The sequence below is a fragment of the Manis pentadactyla genome, chromosome 9 (assembly GCF_030020395.1).
Source record: "Manis pentadactyla isolate mManPen7 chromosome 9, mManPen7.hap1, whole genome shotgun sequence".
Lineage (NCBI taxonomy): Eukaryota > Metazoa > Chordata > Mammalia > Pholidota > Manidae > Manis > Manis pentadactyla.
Genome location: NC_080027.1, coordinates 67,354,508 through 67,375,575, shown reverse-complemented (window position 1 = coordinate 67,375,575; position 21,068 = coordinate 67,354,508). Strand labels below are relative to the sequence as shown.

The window sequence follows — 21,068 nt, the reverse complement described above, 5'->3', positions numbered from 1 at the left end:
GGTTTGTGGCCCTCCTCTCCCCCTTTGCGAGGATGTGGTCTGGATGTTGTCCTGTGTCCTCTGGTCTTTTTTCTATTAAGAGTTGTCTTTGTTATATTTTCATAGATACATGTGGTTTTGGGAGGAGATTTCCGCTGCTCTACTCACGCCGCCGTCTTGGTTCCACCCCCCTTGAATATTTGATTTTTAATTCAGTTTTTTTGGAAGTCTGTCTTCAGCAAACAATGCATATTAATTAGGCCATTTGCTTATATGCTATTATTTAAAGTCATCCATCCACCTAAACACATATGTAATGAATACTTAATATTTTGCAAGGAATGTTAAAGTATAACAACTAAAAATTTAGAGGGAAAAAATAGGGTCTCTATACTCAAAGAGCTTCCTTTCCAGCTGAGGAGACACGTAATGGTTATAATAAGGCATGATAGTTCAGGAAAACGTGGGAAAACTTGTATGGAAGTGCCTAGGAAGGAATTTCAATTAGTTTTGTAGAGGCAGGAGAAATGAGACAGGTAAGCCTTCCAGAAGATGCATTATCTGTGTTAAATCTGGAAGGATGAGTGGGAATTAAGTCTCTGAATTAAGTACTTAGGATGTGACATTCTCGACAGGTGTCTAGAAATAGTTATGGGAACATGACCAAGCATGGTAAGATTCAGGGAGCTGCAGCTAATCCATCAATAACTAGAGTATAAATTTCAAGTTGAGGATAATGATAAATGAGGTGGGGTGGATGGTGAACCAGACACTGATAATGAGGTGATGAGGGGTCTTAACACTAATGCTAAAGCTTTTTGATGAAAAGCAGTGTGAAAATATTGCATGTTTTAAGTAGGTGTGTAGCATGTCTGACTTTAAAGAAACCAAAAATTCTGATGACAGATTTTTTTTATCTCTTAAAAGATTCTTACTACATTATCATCTTGGAGCTCAACAGTCTCATATTCTGGCCTTCTAAAATGCCTCCCTATCCATACCCACCAAAACCCACTGCAGAGGATCAGTAAACTGCTTCACAGTGTGGTGTCGAGAAAGCTGGGCTGAGAGTGAGGACAACTAATACTTAGTCCTAACTGCTTAAAAAACTTGAAAACCTTCTAAACTACCTATTTCATTGCAAACACTGGTTACATTACCAGAAAATAATTTTTAACTTGTATTTGCCATACCCCAACACTAAATTCAAATATGAAATTTCAAGGCTTGCTATGTCTTATCAAATTCACACTTTAAATATATCCCTTCTTCATTTTTTCAAACATACATGGGTTTGTGTGAATACATCATTTAATCCCACTGGAATACAAACCCATCTTCTCTCTTAACTGCCTCTACATAAATTTTCTGCACAATTTGCCCAATCATTTATCATTGTTCCTTGACTACCTTCTGTAGAAGACTGGGCTTCTAGAAGACAGTAGTTTTACTTCATTTGACTTCATATGCCAGGTGTAAACTCAGTACATTGTTTAATAAATGGTAAGCACTCAGATGACTGATTAATACATGAATGAGCCCTTGTTTAATTCACAGTTGTGTTTATTCCTTTCAATGCCTTAGAGCACATGGTGTTTAATAAAGTTGCTAAATAAGGTTTGTTTAAAAACATATAAATACAGAAATTGCTTCAAAATAATTTTCAGCATCATAATAAATCTAGGAATGAGATTAAGGGAAGATAAAGATTATACTTACAATTATTGTTTATGGATATGGTAAAGGATATTACAAAAGCAGAGGGGGAATTTAAGTTCTTTTAAGTGCTTTGAGAGAAAGCATACATACTTTTTGGAAGATAAGCATACATATTTTTTAGACCACTCATCTTGTAAGAGCAAATAAAAATAAGACTCAATTTCCCAATTAACCAATACCCCAATTACTACTAGGCAAATCTAGGGTGAATTATGTGTGACAATTAATGCTGTCAAGTACTCTTACTTGAGGATTAGTTACTGTTTATCTTGAGAACATGTCTATTATGGGGTATCTGCTTGGTTACACCAAATGGTGAGATTTCTTTCTGTCTTTGCCATCTTGTAGGGGATTGCCTTTGATACACATCACATTTGGTTTATTGCTTAGTCAATAATAAAAGTTTTTTCTTTCTCTTTTACTTTGAGAAGTTTTCTGGGTTGGGGAGATTTTGTTTTTAATTCTTTTCTCCCAACAACATATAAGTGTATCTTTCATCTGAAGTCAATAACCTGTGACTCTCATTAGTTCTTATACATAAATGACCCTGCAGGACCAAATCATTTCCTACCTATAATACAACATTCTGCAATTTATTACCTGCATTTTGTTCACATACCAAGTTTTCTTATTTTTTTCCCTTAAGTTTTCATTTGAAAGATTATGCTATAATTATACCTTGCATCAAGGCAGCATTTATCTACCTACCCACCTACTACTTACCACAATAACCACTCAAAATCATAAGTAAATAAATATCTCAATCACTGTTTCCAACCAGCATTTCACACAGCCAGTGATCACATGTGGAGCTGCCTGGGGGCCCACGTGATGAGGGCAGTCACACGGGTGGGACCCTGGGTCCCCTGCTGCTTTCAAGCAGATCGAATCCACTTCTATATATTGGGCTCTCTGTATGTTTTAATGTTATTTTATTTTTGAGTGAATTATCCTTTGCACAAAAAAGTGATCTAAATATATCTCAACTGTTTGGTTATTTTTAGTGTATTAAAAATATTCCCTCAAATTTGCTATGTTTAAAATATTTGTGGGAGGAGAAGTGTAAGAAAAGACGGGAGGCTGACACCATCTAGAAGCCCAACCTGAGAAGTTACAGGATGCCTGAATCATCTTAAAATTTGTTTGATCCTTTCATGTGAGAACAGTAAAGGAAAGATTAGGAGTCGTCTTTGAATCAAAATAAAAATAATGAAAGAAGGACTTGATTTTTCTGGACTGTAGAAGACACATCTAAGTCCTTCCTGATAGGATAAAAACTAGAAAATGTGGACCAATTTTCTGAAATGTTCTTGGTTAGTTTTGAAACATAAAGTCTAATATGTAGACCATATTTACTTTGGAAGAATAATCAAGAAAAGTAGTAGCTAGAAAATTTAGGTATAAAAAATTCTACATGTATATTCATCAAGCACAAAATCAAGATAAAATGCCCAAGATTCATACAATCTTGAACAATTAATACAATCAACTGTTCATACAATAAGTTAGCAGAAAACTTGTAGACATGGTTATAATTATAACTCTAATATTTTTTTCTGAATAAATTTGAAGGTTTTCTTTGTGGAATGCAATTTTGTAGGTTTCAACACTGAATAAACATGTGGAAATCACGAGCATGAGCACATTTTATATGCATAAATCTTTAAAAATCTTGTCCTAAAAGAAGATATGTAGTTTTTCTACCTAAGTTCTTTGTTATTTGTATGTATTTTAGTTTAAGACAGATATATGTTCTTAAGCAGCTGACAGTTGGAAACTTTGTGCTTGAACAGAAATCTTTTTTTATGAGCTGACTGCTAGCCCAAATTTCAGGTGTAGTTTAAAAATAAATGAGAAGATAGTTACTAAAGACACTCACAATCTGGAAAGAGGATTGTTTTTAATGACCTTCTAAGTAAAAGAAACAAACAGATTAAATTTAGTCCACTTTTTAAAAAACTGGTTATGAAAATACTGATTATTCTATCACTAAGATGTCCTTGAAGTTTAATAAAAAGGAAAGAGTAATGGCAATCAAAGGAGGCCAATGTGCTCCAAATACACTTTATATTTTAAAAATTAGAAGTCTCCGACTGAGATGGTAGAAAAAGTTATATGAAAAACATGGTTCCATAGATTGTGTTGATATTGTCTTCATAAAACTTTTTCCCCATAGACTGCAGTAGGATGAACACACTTTGAAAGTTAGTTGATAAAGAAGGAAAAAAAATCTTTGAAATTATGAGTGTCAAATATTTGGGGTAAAGAAGACATGTAAACTGACATTATATTCATGATTTAAGAAAACCAATTGCATCTGTAATAAGTGTCTGTGCCAGGAGCTAAATCAAACTATGTCAAATCTCAACTTGTATACCAAAAAAGGAACCAGTATTCTAGACTCCTGGCAGACATCTGTTTTACATAAAGTTCAGAGGTGTAGGTGGAAGATATGCCCCTTTTTTGATGAGATAATTTAACCAGTGTTCACTCAATATGAACTGAACCCAAATACTGAAACCCCCTGAAATGGTGTATTTTGTGAAAGACTCCAAGGGTTTCCTCCTTTCAGATCTATAAGGAAATTAGTTTCTACATGAATTCAATTACAACTCTTTAAAAAACAATGGTGAAATCATAGGAATGGGGCAGGATGATGTCACCTAAAATCAGGATGAATTTGGGAATTTTAGCAATGTCATCCTGATGTCAGAAGGTAGGTTATTGTCTTGAGTGTCTTATGCACCCTTTGTTTACATCATGCAGTAAAATTAGAATTTGTTAAAAATAATTTTGATAAAGGTAAAGAAAAAATAACAGGTACCCACAATCCCACACATCAGAAGCAGTCATTTTTAGTGATATTTTCTTTCAATTTTATTTCTACCCATTTTACATTGTTGAAATTACATTGTATGAATAATTATATATCATATACAAATATAATTTAAATTTTAATACTACTATTTCTCAAAAACCACTAAGAAATCCTTATAGCCGTTCATTTTATAAATGACATATTCTATAGCAAGGGTATATTCTAATTTACTTAAATCTTCTACTGCTGAACATAAAAGATATTTCCAGTTTCCAGAATTAGAAATAATACTACTTCTGGGAATTTTTACACATTTTTTTCAATTATCTTAAGATAAAAAGTGGAGGGTATCAAAATTCTTTAAGGCTCATAGAAAATATATTCAAACTGAGTTTCAGAATATTTTATTAAGTTTGACTTCCTCCATAAATAAAGATGATTATTTACCATACCTCAGTTAGGTTTGAATTCTTTGTTTATTTCATAGGTTAAAATTTATCTGTTTTAATTCTCCATGATTTTGTGGAGCATGATTATGTACTGACCAAATTAGAAAAAAATCAACTGGAACAAATGGCAAATATTCTCCCTCTATCAGCCTGCAATAAATCTCAGGCAAATATTTCAAAAAAAAATCCTCAGAAGTCAAGAAATGTACAGCAGTGCAAGTACACACTTATCTAGCTATACTGTCAAGTTTAGTTTAGTATAATAACCAAAGTTGAAAATAATCCTTTGTAGATTTCAAACTATCTAATCAAAACACAGCTAACATCTCATAAGCCCTTACATGTTTCTTTCAGGGACCAAGTTTCATAAAAAAGTACAAACCTTAAGTTCTCTTAGGTATCTTATTAATCATTTACACAAGTTGCTAAATACTTAGAATTTTCTTTTTTATTTATCTTCTTTTGCTTTTTATTGTTATTTTTACTATGATTTTTGAGGTATTATTTGCTTATCTTCCAACTATCATCTGTATGGAGAACTTTTAAACTCTCAGCCAAACATGAAGGTGAGTTAACTTAGGTATCTAATTCTACCTTTATCAGTAAGATTCCTCAGTAATTGCCAAAGTTTAATCAATTTCTGTTTTGTTGTTACATCTCTCAAGTCTGAGGTATTTCAATGACTAGAAAGATGCGATCAGCATTTCATATTTTATTTTGAGTACTGAGGAGTTTTGCCACAAGACTTGAGGATGTCTGAGATTTCTCTCAATTTTTGAATTGTCTTCTGCTGTTCATTCATATTCATTATCTAGAGGCTCTTTACTTGGTATCCTGTTACTCTTTAAACCTTCTTATTAGCTGATGAGGCACACTGAGGTCCAAGTAAGTGTAAATATTCTTATCTCTACATAATAGGAACACTGTTGAATTTTACTTAGAGAAATGGTGGAGGAAGGTGATACATTCCGTATTTAGCATAAGGTGCACAATACAGGGGAACTGTGTCTATTTAATCTTTGCTTGTCTATAGGAAAGATTGAAAAATCTTTGAACTTAGCAGCCCTCTCATTATTTATCCTTTTATACTGAGAGTAGAGCTAAGACATTGAAAAAGCAAACTGAATTTCCAAAATTTTGGACCATGCATTATTTTTTCTTCATAGCTTACTCAGTTATTCGTGTTTTGTGAAACATCATGTGGCTGAATATCACTTGAGGAATGATTACTGCTAACTTCTGCAGAGAAAATGACTGTAGTTTAATACATAAAGATGCTACATGTTTACCCTCTCTGCCTTCCACAAAAACAGTAAGACTTCTATCTACTCATATTAAATAAGAAATGACATTGATTTGGGGAATTATGTTGTAAATTAAAATTTGAAAACAACCATTTTTCCCTCCTAGGCAAATCTACCTAGAAATGATTTAAAGTATCCAGGGAACCAAATAATTTACCACATTAGGCAGGCAAATTAGAAAAAAAAAAAAGCATTCAAGATAACCTAAGCTTTGGGAGAAAAACATTTCCTCTGTAGAAAGGGTTACATTTATTGTTCTGAGGTTTTATAAAAAACAGACTCATCTTAATATACTTTGTGATAGAATGAAATGAAATTTGAAAGTACCTGAAGGGCATCCTGATATTCAGCCTCTCTGCATACTTGCACAATGTGTCCCATGGAATGTGAATTTTAATAAACATAATATCAGGGTTTGCAACAGCAGGCTGCAAAGGATAGCAAGAGAGGCATCATTATTTAGAATCAGAGCTGATGATATCATGTAACAATTTGATCTGAGAAAAAATAATATTGTTTATACAAGAATCATTGTCACTGATTTAAAAGGAATTTATATGAATAAAACCTCTTCATATAGAAAACCTTAACAAATATGTAATAATGCCATGTACACAAGAAATAATCACCAATGTGAGTTAGTGCATTTTCTTTTATTGATTGTTATCAAGATCCCCAATCAGAAAAATCATGAGTTAATTAGAAATCTATGATTCTTTCTGGGCACTTTATCTTGATCCTCTCATTCCTGCTCAGAGGGGATAAAAAACACTGACAATTGCCACCATTCATTCATTATTCATTCACTTATTCTTCTGGCACATTTCCTTGAGTAATTAATTAATACTTGCTAGGTTCTATGAAAATCCTGGGGAAAAATGGAGTACAAAACATATACAAGTCCATGACTTCACAGAGCTGTCAAATTTGCACATTTACTCTAACCTTTTAGTCCACTTTTTCCTGTATCAAAAGATCCTAAGAATTTAAGAATCCTTGATGACAACAAGAGGTTTTTAGGCAGAGTTCAAGTGTGCATCAGAATTATCTAAGGAGCTGTTAACGAAACGAGGTATCCTGGTCTAATTCTTAAGAATTACCAGAATTGGATTCCATTGTGCTGAATATTTTGCTCACTCCATTAACAAAGAATCAGATTTTTTTTTGAACGAGATAATCATCAGGATTCTTAGATTTGGTCCAGTGGTCTAAAATAAGTAACTAAAAATTGACAACTTTGACATTATATATGATTAATATTCATATTCTACTTTTTAAAATATCTAGACAGTTATCTCTGAAGTTCCTACAATATCTGAGGCCCATAGAGTAAGGAAGCAGTTTGTGGCCATTCTAGTACTGAATTCCACAGAATTTATCTATCAAGAGATTAGATGAGCTGAACATATGTAAAGGAAGAATGTTGTTTGATTCCATTCAGGCACACATGCCAGGTTAAAGCAGAGCTCAACTCTTTTTGGCTAACATTGTTCATTTAAATTACAACTAGACAGAACATCTCAAGAAACATACCAATATTAAAAACTCAAAGTAGGGAAGAAATTGATCAATTTAATTAAAAATTATATATATTTAAATTAAACTGTACAATTTTATATTCATATTTTCATAAAGCTCTATATTTCAGATATGGCTAATTTCACAAATTTGCTAGAAAAATATTTCTAATTTGTATTTTTTAAAGTATTAGTAGTGAACCATGGGGCAATCACTGGACTAATACGCAGATGTAGGAGGAAGCCTGGCCACCATGGCCCCCAGGCAGGCACTTTCACAGAGCAGCATCTGTCAGTTTGTTCCACGGAGCATTATGAGAAAAGAGGGGATATTCCACAGCCAAGGAAAGTTTGGGTTTCTCACTAAAAGACTTGCGAGACATTTTAATACACATGTACTTGCTAAAAATATCCAAGTGAAAATGTAAATTGAATTTCCAAAACTTTGGACCATGGATTGTTTTGTCCTCACAGCTTTACTGAATTATTAGCATGTTGAAAATTGTCATGGGAAAAACAGCAAAAGAGGCTTTCACATCAGTAAAATTTCCAAGGGACTTTTCTACTTTGAATACATTTGTTTTCAATTAAAGGTTAAGAATGATGGAAATAAAAACTGACAATAACAGAAGACATAGTATGTGTTAAATATCTAGAGGTCTTTGAATTCAGACTAAGGTTACACATATTAGCTATGCTTGAGGAAATAATGTGTATAATTTTTGAAAAATGAGCTTTAATTCATTTAACAATTAATAATGTTTGTTTAAAAATACATTATATTCCCAGCTAGAAATCTATCATTGGTCAAGGAAAAGGAGAAACATGATGCTGATTATCTTCAGGCTTTTTAGTGACTTTCCCAGACTTGGTGGAAAGATTTCTGTGCAGGAGTGGTAGAGATAGAAAAATCTTTCTGAAGCATTAAAAACAAACAAACAAAAAAAAGGCTTTCACTTATTTAAATAACTCCCTTACCTGAGGCAAGAGAAAGAAACATTTCCTATTTTATTATAGATTTTCCTGCCTTATCCATGCAGAAATTCTTACATTCAAAATGATTACCAAGATCCTTCTTTTGAAATTATGGTGCTGGCTACCAGTGTTAAACCGACTTACTTTTCATTATCCAAGCACAATTTCATTTCTTTAATCCTGCCTACTTAGAAAAAAATTATATTGTTTGGCAGAAAGAATACAGTGTTTGGAATCACAAAGACTTAAGTAAAAATTCTATGTCTTCCATTTACCTGCTCTATTATCTTGGAAAAGTTACCTAACCTCTCTGATCATCCATTTTCTCTCCTGAAAGATGGAGAGAATGATCTTAACTCACAGAGTTGTTGTGTTAGGAGACTTAGACATAAAAAGCACAGGTACACAAGTATAACAGGTTATCGAGAATTGTTCATTCTCTCAGTTGGGAACATGTCTCTTGAATTAGACCCCACCCAAAATAATGGTAATTTCAAAACTTCACTCAAATCTCTCTTTTTTCCTCAGTAAATAGCTACCTGAGTCATCTTTGGTAGAGCCTGTTTCTTGGTTTTGTAAGCTTTCTATAATAGGCTTTTCAAGTATACAAGTATAAAGCCAGTAATCTCCTATGATTTGGAGAAATAGAGTGACTTGAACTAAGTGACTGCAGAGTTAATTTTTTTTCTGGTCATATGAACTGTGTATAAATTGTCATAAAACTATATTTCTACAGACTATAACTTTCAGAAGTTTTGTTTCTTCTAAACTTACTTAAATTGTCCTATGCCTTTATGTTATTGTTTGTTTCTGGGGAGATGTGGGTTCTTTTTCAGCAGTTATTTAAAGAGAGAGAAAATGGGACACTTAAGATTACAGAAAATGTATCTAGTACTCATTTTCCCCGGAATATGGAAAAGAGCTCCCATGAAAATGAGTGAGTCAATACTCAGACAAAATCAATCTACACCGATGGACACATTCTAAACTTAGGATGATTTAAGACTGAATAAACAAGCCCTTGAGAAATGCATGGACATGTGATCACTGCATTCCCTGCAATGGTTCCATGTGAGTTTGAAAGTGGGGATCTCTATTGCAGAATAAGCAGATCCTGAGATAAACAGTTCCTCCGGAGCTGAACCTCAATGTGGTACTGGAGCTCTCCCTTGCCCTCAGAGTGTCAGGGTTACTGAAGCCGAGGCATGCAGCTTGCCAGAACACATTAGTATCATGAAGAAATGACTAATACATGAAGGGGTATCAGGACAGATTTGGGAAGGCTGAGGCACCACAGCAGGAGAACCTGGGTTTCACACTACCAGAAGGTCTCTGATTCGTTTGCCCTGATAGTAGGTACAGCCAGAATCTAATCATTTTCCACAGCTGGAGTTATACCCTGGCCAGAGCTACCACTGACACTGGCCGAGGTTCCTGCAGTGCTTTCTGGCAGAGCCTTTGTTCTGCTCACATTCTTGCCGAAATAGCCCATACATGCATAATAGCCAGAGCAATTCTTTAAAATGTAACTCCAATCACATATCTCAGAACTCCACTGCATTCGGAGTGAAATCCAAAGTTTCTTCAATGACACTCAGCTTTTTACAGTTTCCCCCTCAGAAGATTTGTAACCTCTTCTCCCACTTCTCTCTTTCTCACTCACTCTGCTTCCATCATTTGGTCACTTGCTACTACTTGCTTGCCCTCACCCCTTATCCTTCTTACCTTGCTCTATTCTTTTTCCTAAGGCACTTACATCTCTCAGTGAATGATTCTATTAATTTATGCATGTGCCATGACAGGATAAATCTTTATCTTGTTTATTTATATATACTGAGCACCTGGTTCTATGCCAGGCACATGGTAGTCACGCAGTAGGCATTTGGTGAATGGATGAATGAATGAACAAGTTAATTTAAGTACACTTCTTATGTAACTTGTACCAAAGCAAGAGATGATGAAGACAAGCAAACAAGTCAGAATTATTCTGGAAGTGGTGCTATGTCAGGATTCAAATTAGCATCATGAATTGCTGGCTTAGCACTGACTATTAATTCATTCCTGTCAACCTTTAGATGTGAAAAATCTAATACACTTAAATAAAGGAGGTGCATTAGAGGGATGTTTCTGCATTATCTCTACCATCCACCAGTAAAATGTCAAGCCAAGTACACATACAGCAAGAACATTCCTAATTTTTATATCTCAATTTTAAATATATATAATAGATCTTTTTCAAGCAGTACGAATTGTCTTATTTTATAACTTCCTCAACTTAATTTCTCTTTTGTTATGCCTCTATTTAAAAAAACAAAAGTAGTTTCTTTTTCTTGAAGTCACTGAGTAGGGGGCTGGTGAAAGGATGATGTTGGCAGGGAGAAAGATTACTTTCTCCCTTGAAATCAAAATCTTCCAATCTGCAGCTTAGCTCTGTTTAGCTCTGATGAATGCAGGCTTTTCTGAAGGAACAAAACACCCACCACCTTCACACTTCACATTATTATTTAATTACTTCATCTTGAATTCCCAAGAGGTAAAACGTTCACTTTTGAGAGAAGAAGAAATTTAAAAGTTGTGTTTTTACAAAGTCACTCTGCAAGTTGGTGTCAGAAGGCTGAAAGAAAATAGAATGTGATAGCTCATGGCCTAAGGTGAAGACAAATTGCTGATATGATCTGGACATGCACTTGGATGACAAAGCACCTGTCCTGAGAGTTATGGATCATCTACCTATTTGTTCATATGACCTTCAAATGTGCATTATTATCTGATGGTGATGTGATCATCTAGAAACTGTCCACATCAACATGCAATTTAATAAGGATTTGAGACCTGTTTTTGCCAGGTTCAGTGCTTAATTCTGAGGAATGTAAATTTATAAAGTGGGGATTTGTTACCTAAGGAATATTCATATTTTTCAGCTAAGAAATCTGATACTTGACATTTTTAGTTTCATTTTCCCTTTAATCAGGTCACATGTCCTAAATATTTTAAATTTAACATTGATTAAACTGATTCAACCTCCAGCCCCTGCCCTTGGGTGGGATCCAAAAGTCTCTCATTAATGACAAGACACCCATTTCATTAAAACTGTAGTGTTTCCAGGAACTGTGAATAAAGAAAACATATACCTAGGAAATACATATATTTGGTCATATGAATGACCGAATATGTGTACTTCTTATCACTCATTATATCACACAGCTAGTCATCAGTTAACGTAAGATTTAACTAAGCATATTCTATCTTGTTATAGAGTTTCTTTCTAAAATTTTTTGCATACTTTTTTATGATACTGATCACTTAAATAGTATGGTTGGCAGAATTCTAAGAAGTCCTCCAAGATTCCTATCTTCTATTGTCCTTGTCCTGTACAATCCCTGGAACATGTGCATATAAGGAAATATTCAGTCCCACGATCAGGTTATGTTATATACATATACTGTTAAGAAAGGGAAATTATCCTCTATCGCAGATATGGTAGATGAACCCCTAAAAGGGACTGGGCTCTTCCTGGCAAGAAAGATTCAAACAGCAGAAAGGAGAATCTCCTTTGCTGGCATTGAAAATGGAGGTGGGGCATGTGGCAGGGAATGAGAATAGTCTCCAGATGCTGAGAGCAGTCCCTGCCTGACAGCCAGCAAGGAAATAGGACTTCAGACCTACAACCACAAGGAAATGAATCTTGCTACAAAGACACAAATTGAAAGTGTACCTTTAGTTCCCGGTGTGAATGCAGCCTGACCAGTACATTGACTTAAGTCTTGTGAGAAACTGAGCAGAGCCCAGACATACCATGCTCAAACTTCTGATTTACAAAACTGTGTGCTAATAAATAGCCTATATTTTAAGTTACTAAATTGTGGTGATTTGTTAAGCAGCAATAGAAAACAATATAAATGGTGCCAGAAATCTCGATTTAAAATCTTAAGATGATGTTTCTTTTAATAATATAATGTTAGAATGCTTATTATGGAAACATATTTTGTTCACTTAAACTGTGTTTGACATAGCAGGTTGATTTTATATACCTGAGATAATTAATCTAGTCTTAATTCAACCATTTAAAAAATTAATGTCATTACACTTAGATTAGGAATATGACTAAAGATAACCCCTTTGTGAAAATATATTTGGCAAGTAAAATAAAAAATTAACTTTAAAAGACAATTCAGGAATCTTGATGTTCTTTGACATTATACTCAGTATTCTGCGTACTAGATGTTCCCTCTCACTTCTCCAAAGGCCTTTTTGCTTTTTGAAATCTCATCTGTCTTCTGTTTCCTTACCTTCTTTCTTCCCTTTCCTCTCCCTTTCTTCTCCCACTCCCTCCTTTCCTTCAACCTTCTCTCTTGGATCTTCCCCATCATTTAAACATCGCGTATAAGGGAAAAGAAAGAAAGAAAGAAGGAAGTGAAACCTCACAAGACTTCTTTCCCTCTCTGGCTATTACTCTTTATCCTCCCATTCACAGAGTAAGTTGATTACATATGCTGCTGCCTCTATTTTCCATTATCTAGTTACTCCTCAACCTTTGCCCATCTAGCTTGCAAGCCACCAGTAAAATGTGTTTTTAATTCTTATCACTTCCATTGAAGATCTCCACATTCTTCAACTGAATGGGTCTTCTTCTTGTCTTACTTGACTTTTCAGCACTGTTTCACTCTGGTAACCACTCTTCCCTGTGACTCCTCATCTCTTCCCCTTTCACCCACTCCTCCCAAGTGTCTGATTGTCTCTCTTATCTTTTACAGGCTCGTTCGTAGGCTCATTTTTTTTTCTCATTTTCTCTAGAGATTTTGTCCTAATACATGGCTTATATTACCACCTATATTCTAAAGACTAAAGCATTTACCTTCAGTTCAGACTCCTTATTTGGGCTCTAGAAACAAATTTCAAACATTTCTAGTTGTAGTTCTCAAAGGTATTCAACACTAGTTTATGGTCTTCATTCCCAAAATCCCATCCCAATTTCCTCCCCAAATCAGCTCACCTCTGAAAAACAATAGTTTTATATCAGCTGTTCCTTCTGCAGAAAGTATTCTGCCTCCTTATCTTCCCATGATAGATTTCTTTTCATTCATATCACTTTCTTTCACATCATACATACTAACATAGCTACCTAGCTACCAAGTCACACTTCCCTATAGATGATTATTCTAATTTGGGGGTAACATTCTTAACAGTGCCATTTTAATTGTCTGCTTAAGATTTCTCTCCTCACATGAGAAAATAGCCCATTTTTATCTTGGTTCCTGTGTATTCCACAAATATGCCATACAATAAGTGCTTCATTTATGCTCCTTGAATGAATAAAGTACATTTCTGTAGCCACAAGCCCAAGTTCTCCTGAGATCTTTTCTTCTTTTATTACATCCAAATGAAGCATCTATACTTTAACTTACATATTTATCAAATCTATTTCTATTTCTAATGCTACTCATGATATATGTGTATTCAGTCTTGCTCATCAAATCTATACACTTTTCAGCAATAAATGTATCTTTTTAAAAAAATTATTGTCATACTATTCTGCTGAAAATTATTCAGTAGCTTCCTATTTTTCTTAAGAAAATCATCAAGTCTTAAACATCAAAACAGAATTATTTCACCCTAGCCATTCTTTCCCACCTAATCTAGTAAATTATTTTTTCTGGTATTGAAAATTACCAGTATCCTTCTTCCCACAATTATCCTGGTATTCAATTGAGCCACCCTAAGGTGGAATTTATCTTCAACAATTTAAAAGCTACCCAGGTGGTTTTAATGTGCAGCAACATTGAAAACCATATCTAGCCCTTTTATTTGACTACTTTTACTACTCATTTTTCAAATCTCAATTCAAAGTTTATTTCTTCAATTTCACTTATTCTTTACCTTCTGGTCTTCTTCTCTCATGCTCCAGAACAGATTGCTGCCTTTGGTAAAAGAAATCCTAGAACCATTTACTTTTCTTTTAAAAGTCACTTATCACAGTTTGAAATTATAAAGGGCATCTTTGTAAGGGAGAAGTTTAGACATTGTGTAAATAAGTAGAAATTGGAATCACCCTTCAGTCAGGATAGCTGTATTCTGCAAAGCCACTTAACTATCCTCTTAGTTATGTATTAGTATTAACAAGTATTAGTCAGTAGAAAAAGTATAACAAGATTTTTTTCTTTTTAATTTGCAACACTTCCCTTACTTGGATAGGCAGAGTTCCTTAGTTATGAATCAAATTTCAAAAGGCCATTTTTGGAGGGAAGATATTCAAATCCCTAGTTCTACTTCAAAACAAGTAACATCTATATTGGAGAACTGGGGGAGCCTTAAGGTTTTCCATTGTCAGGAAAATATACCATTTACACTGATGGGAGGTAAATTAGAGAAAAGATTTGGCAGCAACTGGTAATTTGTGCTCAATACCATGGACAGTTTGCAGGGGTGGTCGATTCCAATGAAATGTGCAGTTGTAATTTAAATACACCTCCTGGCTAGCTGTCCTGGTACTTTATTGAACTGTGGGGACCAAATCCAAGGCATGTGAATGTGAAAGAGCTGTACCTGTGGAACACAGGAAGAATTAAAACAAAAACCTCTGTGTTTGAGAAGAATAGTACACATATGGACACTGTTCTGCTGCTAGCCAATCTAAACAAAAAATGAAACAAAACAAAACAAAAACATCATTTGGCAGTGACTCATGACTGAATGCTCAAGAATAAATGAACTTCCTTTTAAAAGCAGAATAGGGCCCTTTCTGGATGAATAATATCCAATATTATTCTTGGGAAAAATCTGCATGGAGAAGGGAGAGATCGACTTAAAAAAGAATCTGAACTTTCTGCCAAGAATGCTAGGTGGAGACTGTGAGACAAGTCATACCTCTTTTACAGTTAAATAATTTTAATGGCTAACTCTTACACAGACTAAAAGTTCAGTGAAGGCAGGAATATGGCCTACTTGACTCAGTGGAACCAAACAGATTGTACTGTACTTATCAAAGGGCATTGTGTAATGATAAAGGGGTCAGTTCTCCAAGAAGACATAACAATCCTTAGTGCATGCACTTGATAACAGAGTGTCAAAATATGTAAGGCAAAAACTGATAGAACTGCAAGGAGAAACAGATGAATCCACTGTCATAGTTGGAGACTTCAACATACCTCTATCAAAAATAGGCAGATCCAGAAGGCAGAAAACCAGTAAGACATGGCTGAACTCAACAATACCATCAATCAACTGGATATAATTGACATCTATAGATTATTTCATTCAATAACAGCAAAATACACATTTTTTTTCAAACTCACTTGGATTGTTCACCAGGAAAGATGGCCATAAACAACATCTTAACAAATTTAAAAGAATAGAAGTACAATGTCTGCTCTCAGACCATAATGGAATTAAACTAGAAATCAACATCAAAAACATAACTGGAAAATCCAAAATATGTGGAGTTAAAACAACATGGAGAAGTAATCTCAAGAGTAAAAAAATTGATCTAAATGAAAATGAAAACACGATTTATTCAAATTTAAACTAGTCAGAACTCAAGCACAGTGAAAGCAGTACTCAGAGGGAAATTCATAGCACTGTATGAATATATTAGAAAAGAAGAGAGACCTAGTAAAATAAGCTTCCTTCTTAGGAAACTTGAAAAAAAAGAGAAAATTAAACCCAGAATAGCAGAAGAAAAAAATGAGAATTAGAGTGTAAATCCATTAAAATAAAAATAGGAACTCAATAGAAAAAATTGAACAAAACAATGAAGCCAATAGACAGTCCTTTGAAAATTTAAATAAATCAATAAGCTGTAGCCAAACTACTAGGAATAAATTGAGAGAGACAAATTATTAATATCATAAATGAAAGAGGGGACATCACTACAGATTTTATGGAAATAAAAAGGTTATAAAAAGAATATTATGAACAACTCTATGCCCACATTTGATAACCCAGATAAAAATGGGCTGATTCCTTTAAATAAACAATCTTCCAAAACACTCACAAAGAAATATACAATCTGAATAGGTCTATATCTACTAAGTAAATTGAATCAATCATTAAATAGAAAGCATCAGACTCAGATGAGTACACTGATGATTTCTACCAAATATTTGAGAAAGAAATTGAACAAATCCTCTACAACTTCTTTCAGAGTATAGAAGCAGAAGTAATATTTCTTAACTCCTTCTACGAAGCAGCATTATCCTAATACCTAAACCATACAAAGACACTCCAAGAAAACAAAACTGTAGACGAATATCTCTCAGGAACATGAATATAAAAATCTTCAACAAAATATTAGCAAAACAGAATCCAAAAATGTATAAAAAGAATTATACACTACAACCATATGGGATTTATCCTGCCAGGTTAGTTCAGCTATTGAAAATTACATCAACAGGCTAAAAAGGAAATAAAACATGTGATCATATCAATAGATTCATAAAGATAGATAACAAAATACAACACCTATTCACAGCAAACACTGAGTAAAGTAGGAATAGAAGGGTATATCCTCAATATGATAAAGAATATTTACAGAAAACCTAGAGCTAACATTGTACTTAATGGTGAGAAACTAGATGCTTTCCCACTAAGATCAGGAACAAAACAAGAATGCCCCCTCACCATTCCTTTTCAACAACACACTAGAAGTCATAACTAATATAGTGTAACACAGAAAGGACATAAAAGAGACATATTGGCAAGGAAGAAATAAAATTCTTTGTTTGCAGAAGACATGATCATTATGCAGAAAATTCGAACAAGTGACCAAAAACAACAACAACAAAAAAAACCAAACAAACAAACAAACAAAAACAATCCTGGAATGTGACCTTGGGTATGGTGATGCCTTTTAAAATACAACAGCAAAAGCATGGTCAATAAAAGAAACAATTGATAGGTAGGACTTCACTGAAATTGAAAACTTCTCTGCAAAAGACAATGTCAAGAGAATGAGAAGACAAGCAACAGACCATGGAAAATATTTGCAAAAAACACATCTGATAAAGGACTGGAATCCAAAATATACAAACAACCCTTAAAATTAACAGTAAGAAAACAACCTAATTTTAAAAAGGGGCCAAAGGCTTTAAGAGACACCTCGCCAAAGAAGATGTACAGATAATAATGATAATAGTAATAAGCATATGAAAAGATGCTCCACATCATATGTGATCAGGGAAATGTAAATTTAAAAAAAGCATAAGATACTGGTACACAACTACTAGAATGGCCAAAATCCAGAATTCTGAAAGCAGCAAGAAATAGTAAGGAAGTGGAGCAGGAGAAACCCTCTTACTCATTATTGGTGGGAGTGCAACATGGTACAGCCATTTTGAAATACAGTTTGGAGGTTTCTTACCAAATTGAACATACTCTTATCATAAGATCCAGCAATCCACTTTTTGATATTTACCCAGAAGACCTGAGAATGTATGTCTACACAATAACCTGTCCAAATATGCTTATAGTGACTTTGTCACAATTACCAAAACTTAGAAACAACCAAGAAGTTCTTCAGAGATGAATGCATAAATAAACTGTGGTACATCCAGACAATGGAATATTATGCAGTGCTAAAAAGACATGAGTTATAAAGCATCAAGAGACATAGAAGAAATTTAAATTCACATTACTCAGTGAAAGATGCCAATCTAAAAAATCTACATACCATATCATTCCACTATATAACATTTTGGAAAAGGCAAAACTATAGAGATAGTAAATGATCGGTGGTTGCCAGAGATTGGAAGTGGTGGAGAGATGCATTAGTGGAACAACTAGGATTTTTAGGGCAGTGAAAATACTTTGTATGGTACTATAATGTGGATACATGTAATTGTACATTTGTCCAAATGCACAGTACATACGACATCAGAGTGAACAATAATGTAAAGTATGGACTCTGGGTGATAATGATGCGGTCACGTATGTTCATCAACTTTATCAAATGTACTACTCTTGGGGGTGATGTTGATAATAGCTGAAGCCATGTGTGTGTTGGGGCAACGGGTATGTGGGAAATCTCTGTACTTTCCTCTCAATTTTGCTGTGATTCTAAAACTAGTATAAAAATATAAAGACTGGAAAAAAGCATAAAAGAAAAAGGATTAGGAAGAAAATAATTCATAGTTCTAATATTAAAACCCAGACATTAACAGTTTGGCACACTTACAACATTTTTTATTTTCATAAAGTTTTATACTTTACATCAGCATAATCATTCTTTCCTCAATTTTTAAAATGGTAAAAATGGTTATGCCCTTGGAAAAATATTTCAATTTAAAGAAATGCTTAACTAAAAAAGGAATACATATTTAATTGGAACTATACATATGTATTTCTCTTACATTTGGGAGAAAATTAATATACATTTTATAAAGCCATGTGCTATATACTTTCCACATGGAAACATAAGAGATATTTCATCTAGCATATTCTATCATATAACTAATATCATTAGAGCACCTACCTCCTTTTCCAACATCAAGCCTTCTGCTCTGAGGTTCTTTTCAAATGTGTTTCTCTTGTCATATTGTATATTTGACTTTCTATAAACCAGGATGTAATCAATCCGCTTTTTGCCATCTTTGAATAGAAGTCCACTGGATGCTATGTAATTCATGTCATTCTGCACACAAAGCAAAGATTGTAAGTGTGGGTTAGGCGAGCACACACACTTTGGTTTCACTCACTTCTGCTCAGATTTTGGCAATCTAATATAAAAAAATGTGTTTTTTCCATTCCAATTATGAAATATTGAAAGATGATTAAATAAAGTTTGTAATTTTTTATAGGCAACAGATAACAAATGATGTTCTAGGACGTGAAATTAGGCAGACCGATACCAAAACCTGGGTTCTCTGCTGTTGGCATCAAAATGCATGTGTTTTATTCAATAAGGCCCTATAAAAATAGTAACAGCTAACCTATGTTGAATATTTACTCAACATCAGGCCCACACATAAGTGTTTTATCTTATTTAATACAACCTGCATTTCAAAGATAAATACTCTAAGGTATAAACAATAAGTACTGAGAACTGAAACAAACATAATTTCCTATATTAAATAATACTCAGAACAGATGTTATTTTCCTAAACCCATGTTCAACAACATTAAACCAAACAGTAGTTTCTGAGCTGCTTGCTCCAAGAAATATTTGCTCTTAGAATATGAGACTGTGTGTGATCCAACTAAAACAGCTTTCTTATCCAGACCGATCGCTTGTTCATCATGACTGCTTTAAGAACCTTGATTCATTGTGCCCACCCACCCAAGCTATTTTTACTTTGCCCAGTTTTCCACCAAATTCCGGTCTTGTAAGAATTATCTTAAAAATTACCCAGCCCAAATCCTAGAATCCTTTGGAAACTATTCCATAACTTCACTCATTTGAAACATTGCTGAAATTACCTAGGTAGTGTTCTTAATTGCTGTAATTATAATAAAATAAACTTTATTGATCAACAGATTTTCCTGATGGTTCTTCTTAGGAGGAAGGTTTTACCAGTTTATGGCCCAAGATCACTGAAGTGCCATATTTGCATCCAATTTTATCTGACTTCAGGTAATCATAACTATTGTTTATGGCACTACTTCCCAACTTTTCCTTAGCTTTTAACACTACAGGATATATCCTTAAATGTTCTATTTTAGTTGTTTGTGTTCAAACCTTATGCTAATATAAATATACAGGAAATAATCCTTTGTGTTTGGTTTCTTTCATGTAATATTATTGGTGTGAATCATCCCTAATTTCCATATATTTGTACTTCAGTTTTTCACTGTTAGATTATATGAATATAACAAACTTATTTATGCTTTCTACTAATGATGGCTATTTAGGCGGTTTCCAGTCCTGGCTGTTATAAAATAAAGCTATAATAAACATTCATGTACATATCTTGCAATACACATGTGAATCATTTCTATCAAGTATGTACCTTGGAGAAAAAAATGATGACTTACCAGAAATGTTTATTTTCAACTTCGGTAGATAATAGTAAGCAATATTAATTTCAATCAGTTTGAATCTCTACCAGGAGTATTTAAGTTCCCCCTTAAATAACGTTTTTAAAGTCTTTGAAAAATACATATATTATAATATTTTAGCCATTTGGGTGGAGGGTTGCTTAATAGTACTTTATTAGGGTTTTATTTGCATTTCCTTGATTGCTGATGCCTTTTCTAATGATTTGTTTGTCTATAGACATTCTGGATAACAAACTGATATTTTTATGTATTCACACTTCAAATGTCTGTCTATGGCTGGACTTTTCACTATTTTAATGGTGTTTTGAAATATGCAGAA

General features: G+C 33.8%; 1 protein-coding gene across 1 annotated transcript in view; it reads right to left on the bottom strand.

Annotated features, from left to right (window-relative positions):
• The window catches only part of ANO3 (anoctamin 3), a 286,329-nt gene that overhangs the window by 119,556 nt on the left and 145,705 nt on the right, over nucleotides 1-21,068 (bottom strand). Inside the window, exons 5-6 of the mRNA XM_057507518.1 lie at nucleotides 19,227-19,385; nucleotides 6,597-6,697 (exon numbers count right to left, since the gene is read on the bottom strand). Coding sequence (XP_057363501.1) covers nucleotides 6,597-6,697; nucleotides 19,227-19,385 — 260 coding nt within the window. The remainder of the gene's footprint in view (nucleotides 1-6,596; nucleotides 6,698-19,226; nucleotides 19,386-21,068) is intronic.